The sequence below is a fragment of the Dryobates pubescens genome, chromosome 13 (genome assembly GCF_014839835.1).
Source record: "Dryobates pubescens isolate bDryPub1 chromosome 13, bDryPub1.pri, whole genome shotgun sequence".
NCBI classification, from domain to species: domain Eukaryota; kingdom Metazoa; phylum Chordata; class Aves; order Piciformes; family Picidae; genus Dryobates; species Dryobates pubescens.
The window spans coordinates 12,204,579-12,221,549 of record NC_071624.1 but is presented as its reverse complement, the minus strand read 5'-3'; the positions used below and the strand labels follow the sequence as shown (position 1 = coordinate 12,221,549).

At 41.0% G+C, this 16,971-nt stretch overlaps 1 protein-coding gene across 1 annotated transcript; it reads right to left on the bottom strand.

The window, feature by feature from the left end:
* Positions 1-916: 916 nt before the first annotated feature.
* On the bottom strand, positions 917-11,551 carry HRG (histidine rich glycoprotein). Its single transcript, XM_009903601.2, has 7 exons — positions 11,273-11,551; positions 8,263-8,370; positions 7,687-7,774; positions 6,541-6,707; positions 4,527-4,643; positions 2,943-3,029; positions 917-2,038 (listed from the first exon to the last, which is right to left on the bottom strand). The coding sequence occupies exons 1-7, from the start codon at positions 11,468-11,470 to the stop codon at positions 917-919; spliced, it is 1,887 nt and encodes a 628-aa protein (XP_009901903.2). The 5' UTR covers positions 11,471-11,551.
* Positions 11,552-16,971: the final 5,420 nt, after the last annotated feature.

Sequence of the window (16,971 nt, the reverse complement as noted above, 5' to 3'; positions counted from 1 at the left end):
TTACTAATTTTTTGTGATTAATCTCATGTTCTTGCTTATGAGATAACTGTTCTGAACTAACTCAGTGGAGTCCCAGGTCTGCCTGAATGGACTTTACCTTGAGAGGGCCTAAAGAGACACCGGTATTCCTTCTTCCCACTCCTCCCAACTCAGTTTCTGGTGAGGAAGTTTCAGCAATAAGGAAAACCTTTCCATGAAAGAGTTCTTACATGCATCTGCATTTCTGCTCCTCTAAGAGCAGTTCTTTGAAAAGGGCTGTCCTTGAATACAGTGTACCTGGTACATCACCACCAGCAACTGTAGCAATGGAAGCACCTGTGCAGGCCACCCTGCGGTGTTACACTACAGGTCATTAACTATTTTCAGATCTTTTCTAGATAATGGCAGTAATGCAACCAGTGTTAGTCAGTTCATGCTAGAGTATGCTTCATGGGTTTTTTACTGTGCAGCTGAACATCCATAGGAACAAAAAAGACAAAACTTTGGCAACAGTGTCAAGAAAAAAAATTTCTTATGGGTCTTTATTTTCATTGAATCTTTATAAAGCATGAGAATAGTGCCATGGGAGGTGGTCAGATTGCCTCAGAGAAGTACATTATAATGATGAATTATGAGAAAATTAAAGATTGCTCTATTAGAGAATGTTCCTTTTTGCTAAACTGAAAAGCATTACTTGCTGAGGAGATTTGTACCCGTTGGCATTATCTGGGAGACAGAGACTTTTGAGCCTTTCAGTTATGGCAGTCTGCGATAGCTGGGAATCAAGAGGCAGATTGGAATACTTGTCTTAGACATTTTCAGTGCTTCTCCTCCCCAGAAATTGTATCTTTTCTTCCCTTCTCCATGTGCTGTTTTCATTCATTGTAAAACTATTATTGGCCCTGCAGCTCTCAAACCAGGAACATCTTCTCTGAGGTCATATAGAGGATTTTTCTTCCATGGAGTTATGTGGAAATAGAGGTAAAATTTCTGGAAGAATGAGTTTGGGGTTTCCTGGGCATGACTTTGATTGTGTAGGATGATCTGGAAATACCAGAGCTTCTGGCATCTCCTTTTGATTTGAGCCAGTGAAGAAAGTATCTTCCTCAGTGCTGGAGGAGTGAGGGTTGTTTTGGGATACTTCAAGGAAGTTTGCAGTGGGAGGTGTGAGAGAATCCTGCTGATTTAGAACTGGAATGTGATAGACAGCTCCTGTTACCTGTAATGGAAAGTGCTTTCCTGGTATACTTGTCCTGTTGCAGTGGTGTCTGTCATAGTGATGACAGAGATGATGATGAGGAGGAGGGTGATGTGGTCCACAATTGGAAGGAGGATGGTGGTGATGTGGTCCACAATTGGAAGGAGGATGGTGGTGATGTGGTCCACAATTGGAAGGAGGATGGTGGTGATGTGGTCCACAATTGGAAGGAGGATGGTGGTGATGTGGTCCACAATTGGAAGGAGGATGGTGGTGATGTGGTCCACAATTGGAAGGAGGATGGTGATGATGTGGTCCGTGAGGAGGGGGAGGAGGACAGTGTGATCCATGATGGGGAGGAGGGTGGTGGTGATGTGGTCCATGATGAGGAGGGCAATGTGGTCTATGGTGGGGAAGAGGATGGTGGTGATGTGGTCTGTGAGGGGGAGGACAGTGTGGTCCATGATTGTGATCATGATCATGTGCTGCATCATGGGGAGGAGGAGAAGGATGTTGATGTAATTCCTCTTGGGAAGGAGAAGAATGCTGCTGTTCATCATGGGAAGGAGAAGCAGACAGGGAATGTTTGGGTTCCTCTTGGAGAGGAGGATGTGGTCCACCGTGGGGAGGAGGTGGAGGACAATGGTGTGGGTGATGATGGTGATGATGTCCACCATGGGGAGGAGGAGCAGATCCTTCATGATTTGCTTGATGTTCTTCTTTGGAACTATCTTTATGCTCAGCATCTTCAGGTCTGGATTGAGAAGAGGGTGGACATCCATGCTTGTGATGATGTCTGTGAGGATGTTTGTGATGATGTCTGTGACCAAAATGATGATGAGGACGTCTGCAGTCATGTAGCTGTTTATAAAAAACACACCAAGAGACAAAGTATAAGTGAAATGTAAACAGGACAGAAGAAAGTGATGAGAGAGAGAGGAGCTAGTAGGTTTGCATTTACAGTTCTGTAAGGAAGGAAAAAATACTGTTTTTTCAAGATAGAAGAGAAGGAGTAGGTGATAAAATGCCAAATTACTGCAAATCATCTGGAAATACTACGCCAAGACAGAGTGAAATCATATAACCCACTGAGCAAAATCTGGGAGGGACCAAAACATTATAAACCCCATGCTGGACTAGCTGTTGTGATATAAAATGAAATTCCAAATACAATAAAGATTCTCTCCCTGCTTCTTTCATTCAAACAGTCCTTTGAATTTGTTTTTAGTCTCTATGGACTTTAAGGATTATGATTTGACTGAGAGAAGACACCCTTGGAGGGAGTAGTGGGGGCAGCTCCATTCTAATTCATTTTGGCAATCAAAAGCCAGTCTTTCCAGACATGCTGCACCACACCCAGGCAGTAATAAAGGGACAAGGGAGTGTAGTGACAGGAAAAGGGGCAATGGTTTTAAATTAGAGCAGGGTACATTTAAGTTGGACATTAGGAGAAAGTTCTTCACAGTGAGCGTAGTAAAATACTGGAATAGGTTGCTCAGATAGGTGGCGGAAGCCCCATCCCTGGAGACATCCAGAGTCAAACTTGATGGGGCCCTGAACAACCTGATCCAGTCAAAGATGACGCTGCTCACTGCAGGGTGGTTAGCCAAGATGACCTTTGAGGGTTCCTTCCAGCCTGATGCATGCTGTGAGCCTATGATTCTGTGACATAACTGTTGCAATCATCTTTCAGCGTGGGCTGCGTGAGGCTGCTGTAGACTGCTTGAGGCTATAGCCAGAGACATTTCAGCAGGCGAGTACGTACCCAAGGACGGTAGATTTCACAGCTTATATCTGTTCCATCAGATTCCTCTGGATCACTGATAATTCTTGCCTTGCAGAATCCCACATGCTAAACAAAAGCAAAGGGAAGAGAAAAAAAAAAGCACATCTGGATGCTTGTGATTGAGTTAACAAAGCTACTGAAACATCAAGATTGTAAAAGCTAGGCTAGTTCCTTCAGTACTTGCAATGTTTACATAACTTAAATAGATCCTGAGCTTTCTGACCAGTGATACTTGCCAGCTATTAATAATGATTAAAGTATGTGCCAATCTTGAGTGCTCCTGACTGGGGAGATCACTTTGCTGTGTGCATCTAGAGAGCATCTTGCTCCTCTTTTGATGCCTGTAAGAACAACTTAGCTACTGAATCCTTCAAAATGGCTACCCTGTGGGCAACTGATATTTATTCCTTGGTTTCATCTTTGCTTGCCAGAGTTCTGTTCAGATTGGGCTATTCTGAAATTCTGCTGAATGGCCTCAAAAACATACTGCATAGCTGTGCTTCTCCAGACAAAGCTCAAGGCAGAGGTTTCTTCCAGACTTATCTTTTGAAAAATAGTTTGTTACAGTTGTTCATCATCACTTCCCTTAGCATCCTCTGTGCCTTGACTTTCACCTGCTATCCAGTCGCTGCATGTGGAACTGCTCATGTGCAAGAGAGCACAGAGCTTGGGGAAGGACTTCTGTGTATTGGTTTCTGTAGTGGATGCTTGATCTTGATTATTTGGGCCATTAGTAACCCATTATGAGCACTGATTACAAAGGTTAATGGTATTTTACACGTGCACCCCAGTGGTGGCAGCATTGAGAACAGAATTCAAGCACTCTAGCCATCTGGCTTGTGCTTCAGTCTAGTCAACTTTTGGCTCTGCTACCCGTTTGTTCACCTTTTCCAGTCTTCTGCCACCCAAGGAGTCAGAAAAGAAAATGGAAGTAGCTAAACCAAAACTTCTGTATGTTTGGATTGTTGTTTGGTTTGTTTTTTTCCCCCATAGTTTTATGTAATTCCTTCAGTTTACTTTCTGGGGAGTAATTTGTTCTGAAATTATGATTTTGCCTACTTGTTTCTTTGATGTAGATTCCTATTGTAAGGGGAAGGTGAGAAGGCAACTTTCTGAGTAATCTGCAGACACACCTAGATTATTACACTCACTGTTCCCCAGCAGAAAAGGGGGAGTGGGGGTGGAAAGTAACCCTGGGCACACTGGGATGACATAATATGTGTTTGCTTTTTTTCTCTCAGTATTTCTGACTTGTATTAGGGTAGAACTTTTTGTGAAAACAGCATGAATTACTTCCTAGAGATTGGCTTTCATTTGAATGTGAATGCAAGATCCAAACTGAAAAGCTCCTCACCCCTAGGTCTGTAATATGCCAGCCCCCAGATACATTTAGATTTGAGAGTTCAGGCTGGCTCCTGGTAGAATAAGCAGAAGCCATGGCAAAATTATGATCTGGATTTGGGTGTGCTGGATGCATGCTTATGAGGAACACTTGGAAATATTTTGGGAAGATCATCTTGCTCTCAGCCATTGTACCAGTGCTCATTCTAGGACTTTACTTACAGCGTGCCAGTCATCCAGAAAATCACATTCCAATGCCTGATCTGCTTGTTCTGTGGACTTGGAACAGTTGGTCTCCTTTATAGAGAATGCTACCCTGTGACCTTCGCGGGAGGCAGTCTGAAACCAAGAGGTTAAACAAGAAATAGTAGCTAGGTGTATTTTAAAAAAATTAATCCAGTTTAAAAAAATAAAAGCATCCATACTTCATATTGCTGACAAAATCCTGTCTACATCGTGCTTTTGTTACCTGTGCTGTCCCAATGTTCATGCACTTATGTGTATTCAGTGAGGAAAATAGATTAGATAATTCATACCTGACTTGTTCACACAGCTTTATGAGTTCTGGAATGGTTGTTTTATTTCTTTGTCTAGTGTGTCTGTGTTATAAAACCTCTTACTTTTACAGCCTATGTTTTTATGAAGTAGCATCCTTAGAGTCTTCTCCATAAACAGAACTGCTGCTCCTGTATGAATACAGAGATCTATTGGATCGCAACCATCCCTATCCAGTGGTGGTGGTGGGGTGACACTACAGTGATGATGCTAATTTGGCATAAAATGCTGCCAGTTGCTATGAGACTGTTGCTTTTTCTCTTTTCAGTGGCATAATTAATAGAGAAGGCATTGCTCCACGAGAGCATGGGAGAAGGCCTGTCTGATCCCCTTAGAATCCATAAAGAGGTGTTTCATTTTAATTTCCAAGTGCAGTAGTAGTTTATTTCAAGTCTGTATTGAAGGTGTCCATAGCATGTGTGTGCACACAAGTTTCACTAATTTAACTAAATTGCTTAAACTAATTTACTTATTTTTTTAACTAGTGGGGTATTTTTTCTGGGGGGGGATGTTGGGGGTGTGTGTGTTGGTGTTTGTTGGGATGTGTTTGTTTGGTTTTGTGTTGCTTTTTTGGTTGTTTTTTTACTAATTGCTTACCCTAGTTTAACTCCATTGCTGCACATACTTCATGGTGGGTTTAAAATTACAACTCACAGTTTCTAAGTGTTATGCAATCTGTTGAAATACAGTCATACAGTCTTAAATTGTCACTGTTGCTAAAGATGGCAGTGTGTGAAGTCAGAGGAATCCATGATTCCTCCATAAATCCATGATTCTTTTTTAGGCAACTTAAAAGCCAGCCATGGGCTAAATGGGTGTAGGCATGTTCTTCACGGGACTACAGTGTAGAACACTGTCAAGTTTCTGAGCAGTATTAAAAGCTGCAGAGAGATAGGGTTGCATGCTATACTGTAGGCATTTCCAAGATCAACATGGGTTACAGTAGACACCATGGGACTTGACTATAGAGGTGCCCTGAACTGACACGTGTTGACAGAATGACCCTGGTCTGTTTAAGTGAAGGTCTCCAGTATCTCCCAGCAAGAAAGCTTGTTGATGTGAGTTATGCTTCACCCAAAGGGTAAGTCTTCATGTCAATATCACTCAAAGATGGAGGAGTCATTTACCAGAGCAAATAGTTCTTCGGCAGGTACAGCAGCACAGATACAGATCTACCTCCCATGCTTCAGAGCTCTCAGCGTGCTGCTTTGCTCTGCTGCAGAAAGTCAGAATGCTCCTGAGTATGTTTGACTTTCTATTGCCACCATGTGCTAAATAGTCTAAGAGTGAAAAATGATCTGACTTCAGCTGACAGACAGAATGTGACCACGATTATACTAATGACTGTATATCTTGAAGAACTCAGGTCAGTAGTAAATAAACTTTTGTATGTTGTGATATGATAGGTACATAGGCATTCAAACTAAAAATACAGAGGGGTGGCTCTGACATTTTGGATGCCATCATTCTGTCATATTTTTTAGCAGATGAGACATCGTTTTGCTTTTGCATGCCTAAATTACAGTTAGGCTGAACTTCCATTTTAAGCAGATGATTTATGCTGAGAGGTGACAAACAATAGTTCTGATCCTGGAAGGGTTTGGGTTCTGGTCCCGTGGTTTTGGAGCTGCTCACAGAATTTTGTTGTTTATAAGTAATTCTAGAACAAAATGCCACTTACCAACTTTAAAGCCTTTTCGACTTTGTCCACTTTGAAGTAGTTTGTGTGGTTACTCTGTCTGTTGAATTTCTTCAGGGCCTCTGCAGCAATACTTTTATGTTGCTCAGTGACTTCTAGGATTTCAACTTTCACAGGACAGTCTTTGCACTCTAATAAATCAGGAGGAACTGTGAAAACAGAAAATTTGCTAACATTGTAATGGATATTAGTAGTCTTGGAAGTGTGCATGTGCCAGAGAAACTGAAATACAAGTGTCTCTGTGGATAGGTAAAATACCTGTCCCTCACTCCACAAATTTGGTTTGTCCTGTAATGTGAAAAAAGCATCTGAAAAGTAATATTCTTATAAGTCTTTTAGCTCTTCCTTAGAGTTGGTTTGTCCTGTAATGTGAAAACAAACCACCAAAACCAAACAAAAAACCAAACAAACCCAACCAAACAAAACCCTCTGAAAATTAAAACCTTAGAGTCTTACCACCCTAAACTGTCATTCTTTCCAAGTTTAGTATTTTTTTCTGATAGTCGTTACTATGTTTTGGTGGACTGGGATGGTGATATCACCTGACATTAACCAAGTATGCTTTAGAAGAGTAGGGTAACCTTTATTCGTAGTATCATAGTGTCAGTCAGGGTTGGAAGGGACCACGAGGATCATCTAGTTCCAACCCCACTGCCATGGGTAGGGACACCCCACAATAGATCAGGCTGGCCAGAGCCTCATCCAGCCTGGTCTTAAACACGTCCAGGGACAGGGCCTCAACCACCTCCCTGGACAACCCATTCCAGGGCTTCACCACTCTCACGGTGAAGAACCTCTTCCTCACGTCCAGTCTGAATCTCCCCACCTCCAGCTTCACTCCATTCCCCCTAGTCCTATCACTACCTGATATCCTGAGAAATCCCTCCCCAGTCTTCTTGTAGGCCCCCTTCAGATACTGGAAGGCCACAATTAGGTCACCTCAGAGCCTTCTCTTCTCCAGACTGAACAGCCTCATTCTTAACATTCCATTTGAATTATCCACAACATGAATGACAAGCAGATGAATGAATCTGTTATGGTTACCATACACTAGTAGTGCACAGACTTGTAATGTGGTAAGAGGGCTGATTTGAGTTATGCATTGGCTTACAGCACTGGTTATTTTACCTGAGCTTAATGTACAATTAAATCCATATAGTTGAGGTTTCTTCAGCAGCTGGTTTGTGTATGTGATAATCTTGCACTGGCCAAAGTCCTATGAGGAAAAAAAAAATCATGGTTATGTTGTTTTTACTGGATTTAATTGGAGGTCGGTGATCATAGAAATTATGCCTCCTTTTAATGTACAGTACATCTGAGAATGTCAGATGTGGTCATTAATCTTGATCTGGTACCACTCAAAATTTGAATTCAGATAAAATGGGATCTCCATCCACAAAAGCCTTTATTTTAATTATCACTTTGCATGACTGAGTAGACAATGGGAAACTAAACCAGCCTTCTCAGTCATTCTAATACTTATTCGCAGTAAGATAATGTTAGCTAGCAGAGGAGCTCAGGATGTTATGTTTAACAACTTTTAAATTAGGACATTATGTTTAACAACTCTAGAATTCAATAGATATTCTTTTATAGTAGGACATACTCTAGTCTTCACTTAGAGATTTTATGACACAGAAATTTCTGGACGATTCAGATGAAGTTAATACAGACACATAAGTCTGCCTGGGTGCCATTACTTACCATGGTATAGAGGTCACCATATTCACAAGACTCCCAGTGTCTTCTGGATAATACAGGGCATTCAGTTTCCACCACATCCAAAGTTAAGTAGAGGATTGATGAATTTCCCTGAAAGAGAAGTGCTGGTAAGAAAGAGTTTGTGTGCGAGAAACTGGTTTTGAAGTGCATATGTTTAATTTTTAATGCAGGTTCCCCAGTTTCCTATTAAGGTTTTTCTGATCTGACAAGTGTAGAAAGGGCTTAGGCTGGAAGGGGTCTTTGGAGGTCATCTTGTCTAGCCACTTGCTCAAGGTAAAGCCAGCTTCAAAGTTAGATTCAGCCCAGTTCTGTATATCAGCAAGACAGGTGATATACAGCTCAATATCCAAAGAGGTCCCACAACCTTCCTGGGTCATTTCAGTACTTAACCACTTCCTTTATGAATTTTTTTTTTCTTCTGGCCTTACATCTAGTCAGAATTTTCCTTTTGTATTTTTCTGTAGGAAAATGGCTCTCAGCACACATGTGGAATGGATTATTTAAACTTTATGCAATGCCTATGTGGACAATCAGAATGAACACAGACGTATTTTATTTTGTCATTTAGATAAAATAATGCAAAGCCCTTCACTGTGGATAAGTGTCCTCAGCTTTTATGAAATCTCAGCCATTGAAATTCCTTTTTCAGATTGCTTCTATATAGATGAGACCTTGAGAATGAATTACTGCAGCCTAGTGTAATATTTTTATTAGTGAGAGTACACCAGTGTCATGTTAAACGCTACAGCTGCAGTGTGCATGTCTTAGCATTGTCTCTGTTTTTAAAACAGGGGTAGGTGATTTGAACAGAGTATATGCTACTCAATAGCAGAATCAGCAAAAGCCAGAATTGTCCTGGATACCCATCCTACCCACTAGCTACATGATAATTCACTGCTTTGGGGTAGTAAGTATGTCAGTGTTATTTTATAAATGCCAGTAATTTCAAGCTGCTAGTCAACAGAACAAGGTAAAGTGCAGGCAGAGAACAGAGACAGTGAGAAAGACTGGGGTATTTTCTGATTTGTATTTATGGAATTGCAGTGAATGGGAAGGTAAGATGGCTAAGATAGTCTTTTATAAAATGTGCTCTTTACTAGGAGCCCCCTAAAACTGAAATGACTAAATGCATTCACTTTGTCATTGAAACTCGTGAAATGCTAAAGAAGCCAATTCGTCCCTGGCAAGCACACACTTGGATTCAACAATGGCTAAATTAAAGTGAAATTAAGTGTCTATATCCAAATATGTAGAAGAAAAAATGAGTCCTTTATATGGTGCCTTCTTAGTTGTTATAAAAACATCTTTGGCACCAGAGTCCTGTACCACACAAGCCCAGAACTGTTCTAGTGTGAATACTTGAGTATCTTATGCTTCTGGAATTCACATGTAAAAACCCAGTAGAGAATTGCTCTGCTTGTTTCCAAGAGTGTCGGTGTGATAGACTTGATGCACAGTGTTGCATGGAGATAATCAAAATAATGTTCTGATCTTCTGATCTTTTCTTTAAAAAAAAAAAAAAAAAATAGTTTTCTAATGTCATCTTGGCAGTGGAGCCAACACCACTTCTTGCATAATAATGTTGGTGATCAGCATGCAGGAGACCACACCTGGTGGCTTTGATTCTGAGAAGGCAAAGAGACCTTTACAGAGAGAATTCTTTAGCGGTAAAATAGAAGAGTTTTTTCTGCTCTTGTAGACTCTATGTGATAGCTGAAGCTGGGCTTCAGAGACAGCAAAATTTGTTAAGGGTACAAAGTAAAATATAAGTGTAGTAGTCTAGTGGGTATAGCATTCATCTGAAAGTGTGAATCCTCAGCTCTGGAGCTACGAGTCTGTATTTATGTAGTCAAAATGTATAAACACTGAGATTTTTTTTGGTTTAGAAGTATTTTTTTTTCTCATCAATTAAATGAAATATGCATGTCTGTGGCTCAGCTTTAGAGGGTGCTAGCACACACCTGCATGGCAGCAGAATAATCTTCAAGGGTGGAAGACTTGAGGGGTTAAATCTCTTAATTGCTGAAGAAGACTGATCACTTCCTAAATGAGCTCTTTAACTCCCTGGCTATGGTATAAAACCCAGTAGTGTTACTTACTACATCTTCATCTTTGAAGAGCAAAATAATCCTTCAGATTTTCTGAAAGTATACTGGAAAACCTGTAGGAATCTGGGCTTAGGGCCACTTTCTGAGCTTTTTGTTGTCCTGGCAAGAAACCTTATCCAGCCTCATCAAAAACCAGCCTGTTTTTTTCAGTTGCCATACTAAGATGTGTACTCTTCTTGAACAGTGTATTTGTACCTGGATTCTAGTTTTGTAGCCAAGCAGCTAAAAGGTAACCTACATGTCTTGGACTCTTTTGTCTACTAATTAAAGAAATTTTGTGTTCTGATGCTTTTTGTGCTGTTGATTTGCGTTGGCATGTAGGCCGTCATTGTTTATCCTAGGAAACAGAAATAGGAAGGCGATAGGAAATGACTGGTATGGATTCTCTATCCAGCCCTTCCCCTGTTTTGTAAAGTGACATTTTTTGTCTCCCTTGGCTTCCTCTGCCTTTTTCCCTTCCCTCCAGTTATGCACTTATCTCTGAAATTCAGATAATTACAAAACAGAGATCTTGCAGGATATGTTGGTCTAATTAATGTTAAATATTTGCAGATTAAAGAAACTTAAGTTTTGAACATAACATCTGAGACCTGACAACAGACAGGACAGATTAATTTCTGGTATTGTATGAAGCTCTTCAGAGCACCTCTTATGCCAGCATCCTGTCAGCCAAGAGAATGGAGGGCATCCAGCTTTGTTCCAAATCAAGTTTGTGTACAACAAATTGTGCATAAATAAATACTGAGATAGTGTAAATCAGAGCTGATTCACTGGATTATATCAACACTGCTCTGTAAAAAGCAATAAACATAAGCTTTTAATGATCTGGCTCATTATTTTAAAATGACAGTCTTGTGTAAATTGGCCTTTAAATTGCTACTTACTATGTGTAGTTGGTGTGCATCAGCAACACGGAATAAGCCAAAAGCATAGCCGTCTCTGCGATGTCTGTTGACCAAATCCAGGGCCACTCCTGCATCTCTTTCGACAGCATGACAGTCTGCAGGTGTAATGCTTGTTTCCTTTTGGCCATAAGAGCACTGCAATAGTGTCAGAAAAAAAGTTGAAGCTAGAAGCAGCATGTTGTTTGCAGTGTTAGGTCACTTCTGCCCATGCTCTGATGAAGCCAGTAGTCTGCTTTTAAATCAGGGTAGCCTGCTGAAGTTATAAATGAATGCTAAAAAGGCATGGTTTTATATAAATTTAAGTGTTGTGTCAGAGGGCTGTTACCTTGACCCTGGATTAACATCAGTAAACAGCAAGTAAATGATTATATAATGATTGAGCAGATTTTCAGGAAAATAGGTCTTATAATACTCTCTGGACTACCCATCAAAGGGACTATATTTGTGCTTCTTATAGCAGGCATTGTGCAATAGTCTTTTACTATGAAAAATACTTGGCTTCTAACAGTGCACTGCTGAGCCTGGCATTAAGAAGGCCCAGTTAATGTATGTGAGTATTACACAATTTTGGCTTTCTATTTACTATAAAAACAGGTGAACTGAAAATATGCTGAAATATTTGTGGTCAAACAAAGCCTATATCCATATCCCTGTTTTTACAGATCCTTATCTGGGAAGGGTACTGAAAGGGAAACAAAGAGTTCACTCAGATTTGGAAAAGGGATGTGCACTTGCAAGCTGGTGGGTATCTTCTCTTCACACAGAAGTACAACAGAAGTACTAGCTATTCTTGCAGCTCAAGCAAATTCATTGCAGACTTCTCTTAGCTTTAGATCGTTTCTGTCTGGCACACTGATTGTGTTAATGCCAATGTAATCTAGGCGTGGCATGAAACGACATAAAGCTACCTTTCCATTCTCGGTTTTGTGTGCTCTTTGGCTGTAGCAGCCATCATGAACTTCTTTAGAGAGCTGCTGGTAGGTTTTTTTATATTTACTAAAATAATTCAGTACATCTTAAGTTTCATACCTTTCACAGGATACATCTACATCAGCTGTGAAGCAGAGAGGAGAAGATGCTGTCTCAGCATCTTTTACTCAGGAGAGGTTAAAACATTCATAAAAGGCCATAATCACTTGTCAGAGACAATACAAAATTCAAATTCCAAATAAGAAAATCCAAAAATTCAATGTGAGTCCAAAATTTTATGATGAGATTCATAGGAGAAATTTTCCAAGTCCTGGTTGGTGTGAAGGGTTGAATCAGCTTCTTATATCCAAAGGTGTTAGCTATGTAATTGACTTAATTTCTGGGTTTGAAGTTTTTCTGTGACTTATTTTTGTGTGAAGCTTTGGGAAATATGCTGGGTAATCATCCTTAACCCTTACTCATTTCATTAATCCTTATCTTAAAAAAATCCAACTCTTAGAATGTTTAGTGCCTAGGAAATTGTATTTTAGAATGTGTAGAGTTGAAGTAGTGGCTTTCTTTCAGAGTTAGTTCAGGGCACACTCTAAAATTCTCTGGTATTAGGCATGCTAAATGAAGAACTTAGAATACATAGAATAAACCAGGTTGGAAGAGACCTTCAAGATCATCACATCCAACCCATCAACCAATCCACCCACCTAAACAACTAACCCATGGCACCAAGCACCCCATCAAGTCTCCTCCTGAACACCTTCAATGATGGTGACTCCACCACCTCCCCTGGCAGCCCATTCCAATGGGCAATCACTCTCTCTGTGTAGAACTTCTTCCTAACATCCAACCTAAACCTCCCCTGGTGCAGCCTGAGACTGTGTCCTCTGGTTCTGGTGCTGGCCGCCTGGGAGAAGAGACCAACATCCGTCTGTCTACAACCTCCCTTCAGGTAGTTGTAGAGAGTAATGAGGTCACCCCTGAGTCTCCTCTTCTCCAGGCTAAGCAACCCCAGCTCACACAGCCTCTCCTCATAGGGCTTGTGTTCCAAACCCTTCACCAACTTCATTGCTCTTCTCTGGACTTGTTCCAGCAAGTCAACATCTTTCCTAAACTGAGGGGTCCAGAACTGGACACAGTACTCGAGGTGCGGCCTAACCAGTGCAGTGTACAGGGGCAGAATGACCTCCCTGCTCCTGCTGGCCACACTATTCTTAATGCGGGCCAGGATGCCATTGGCCTTCTTGGCCATCTGGGCACACTGCTGGCTCATGTTTAGGCAGCTGTCAATCAGCACGTCCAGGTCCCTTTCTGTTTGGCTGCTCTCCAGCCACTCTGACCCCAGCCTGTAGCTCTGCATGGGGTTGCTGTGGCCAATGTGCAGAACCCGGCACTTGGATGTGTTAAATCTCATGCTGTTGGCCTCTGCCCATCTGTCCAGCCTGTTGAGGTCCCTCTGCAGAGCCTCTCTGCTCTCCAGCAGATCAACTCCTGCCCCAAGCACTCAAAACGTAATGTGAATCCATTTTAAATGGCCTACTCTGCATGGTGGATAGTCAGCTGCTGGAACTTGTGGCTGCAGAAAAATGTGGAAGCAGACAGTATCAGCAGGGTTAGAATGCCTTAGGAAAGTTCATGGGCAAGCAGGTCCTTTGGTGGGTACTGGAAGGAGTGAGCAGTGAGTACTCTTTAAAATCCCTAGTACAATGATTCTGGGTGCTGGAAAAGTACAAAGGCAATGGTTTGCAGAAAGGGGGGCAGGACATACGTTTCTCCTAACCAGAATTGTCTTTTGGCACTGTGAGAGATGAATACTGGCATGAACCACCCTTCGTACGCAGTAAGGCATGTGGGGGTTTTGTGCTGTGTTTCTATAATGATTCGTTACAGTAATTCAGAATTTCTTCTGGAAGACTGAAAAAAGCACTGAAATAAATGTTGTGTATATAATCAAAGACATTAGAAATCTGTCTCATCAGTTAAAAATAATATTGACATCATTGCTATGTTCCAAATTACACCCATGTTCATCACTTACAATGGCGCTTAATTTTTGAAGTGGGCAGTCATAGGGAAGAAAAGCATCAGATGAAGTAATTTATAATGGAATAAACAGCAGAAAATGTACAATTACTGCAAAACTGGCTGCAGAAGTAAAAGTGAGATTCTGTTCCCACTGCAGAGAGTATTGTCTTTGGGGTTTATGTGGAAAATGAAGCTCAGACTCTATTATTAATGAAGTGCAGCACGGACAAGCGCTCCAGGCACAGACAGAGCAGTTAATTAAATATTTGTTGTACTTGAGTCAGGATAATGTGTTTTTATAACTTCTCATACAGTTTGATAGATTTTTCTAATACTTGTTTTGGTTTTATATGTATTGCTTGTAAGTTTTGTGTGTTGTTATAATGAAGCTATTTCTATAAACAGATTGCTGTCAGGACTGTGAATATTTGTCTAAACGTGGCATCTCCCTTGGGTAGTTGTCAAAAATTTGTGTATCTCAACGGCTCATACCAAACCTTGACCTGAAACAGTAAGAGGTGATCCAGATTCAAACTTTAAGGAGTTAGTATTCAACATCCATCCTAAACTTCTCTCCAGAAATCTGGGAGAACCTTTTTAGAGGCTTATCTCCCCCACTTGAAAAGCAGCATAATGGGGATAAATGCTTAATAAATACAGCTTTATTCTAGGGAGCCAGGGCAGAGGTGGAGGAAGAGAGCTGACAAACACAGGTGAAAATATGCAACAGCCAATTATGCCTTTCCTGTAGTATAGTCATTACTACTTACAGATATCTCATATTTTGGAAGGGCAACTGTTATGTTCACTGACTGTTCTCTGCCTTCTGCTGCAGCACTTCGCTCACAGGCTAGGATTATCAAACCACACTGCTTAGTCAATTATGCAGGTAGACCTTAGCAAGCAGTCTCATAGCCTGTGCTGCTCTGCAGCTGTTTCTGCTCCTAAGGAAAAGTACAGCTAACAAAAACATGTGTGGCTCCACTTATTTATATCTGAATTCTTGGCTAGCTTCTCTTTCCTTTTTTTTTCAGTCTGTGGTGCCTCATAGCTTCATACTAGAGTGACACCTTGATGCAAAAAAGGTTTTCCAGTTTTGGAGGTATCTCTGCATCTAACAGAAACTCCCCCAAGTGTGATGGAAATACATGTAAATGTGTTATGTGTTTATTCATGTCTCATTTTTATCTGCTAGCTGTAAACAAGATGCCCCTGATGCAAATGCAATGTTGTACAAATTTGCTTCAGCTATGGTCGTAAAAGCAGCAGCTGCAGCAATAGCTTCACCTCCCTGCCTGCAGCTTATTTTTCTTTACCAGTCACCTGTTTTTTAGCAAACTTTGAGAAGCTTCATCACTTTGCCTATCAAATTTCATTCTAACAGACCTTAAGTTCCGAAGTTATATGGGGGGAGGTCAGCTGTCAACTGAGCAGGTTAACAATGTAGTTACTGCAGTCTTACCGCTTAGGCGGCCTCAAGAACTGATGCAGGGACTAAAAAGGGTGTCACTGTTCCCTGTCTTGTCCTCAGTGTCTTTGGCTGCAAATTACTTTCTATAAAAAAATGACCCTAATTGTAAGTTGATGACCGTAAAGATACCGTGCAAGACTGACCCATTTGCTAAGGGGCTTGTGATCCTGGAGAGGAAAGTGGGGTTAAGAATTTGATTTTAAGAATGGGGTCAGAGGAACTTCCAAGGGATTTTACTTTTTCAGGGCTTGTGGCATTTTACTGTTCTTAAAAGTTAAGCTTTTACGTTGTACTAGGCTAGCATAAGGAAAGTCTTGGCAACTGTTGTGATTGCTGATGGTGCCATGGTTTAGTCATGACGTCTGTGGTGACGGGTTGGACTTGATGATCTTTGAGGTCTCTTCCAACCTTGGTGATTCTGTGATTCTGTATTTATATCTAGTGGGAGAGGTTTAAAATCTACCTTTGAAATCAAAATAGTACATGCATATATTCTGGATGCAGCTGCTTAACGTGTATCATCTCAGAGGTGCAGGAAAAAAGTATTTATCCGTGAAGTGTGTACAAGAGACAGGGTCTGAAGCCAGACAAATAGAATTTGTAATTAGCTTCTTTTACAAATACCTTGATTTCTAAACCCATCTTGAGAGAGAGCTTTGATGGCTGGGCCTTACCTTAAAAAAACCTTTTTGATTGGCCGAGTGTAGGAGAAAGGTAGCTGAACAATCTCAACAAGTGCTTAGCTAATGGATGCATAAATATGCCAACATATCTTCTTCTGTAACCTTTCCATAATACTGTGCCCCCCCCCCCCTTTTTTTTTTTTTTTTTTTCATTTGCATTCCTGATGCCTCACCTCAGAGATAAAGGCTTGATAATGTCTGGTAAAAAAATTAACAGTCCTGGAGGTCACTGACCATTCCTTATCTGAGCCTGAAGAAAGCCGTGTGAAACTGGCATGTTTGCTGAAATAAACATCAAACCAGATTTTAGCTGGACTTTGCTCATATAGCAAGTTAATAATGACTGATATAATACCATAAGATCAGCAAGTGTTGAAAAAAATTGGTGTGTGAAAAGTGTGAAACAAAAATTGCTAAGTGCATTGGGAATGGTATGCCAAAATCCATTCTCTGCTGAACAAGGAGAAGCAGCAGCACTTAGCATTTGGGGTGTGACTGCAGGTACATAGGGTGTGTTACTGCCAGCTCTTTTGCACCATTTGGCTAGATAGTGAGAGACCAGGCTAGAGGATGGAGAG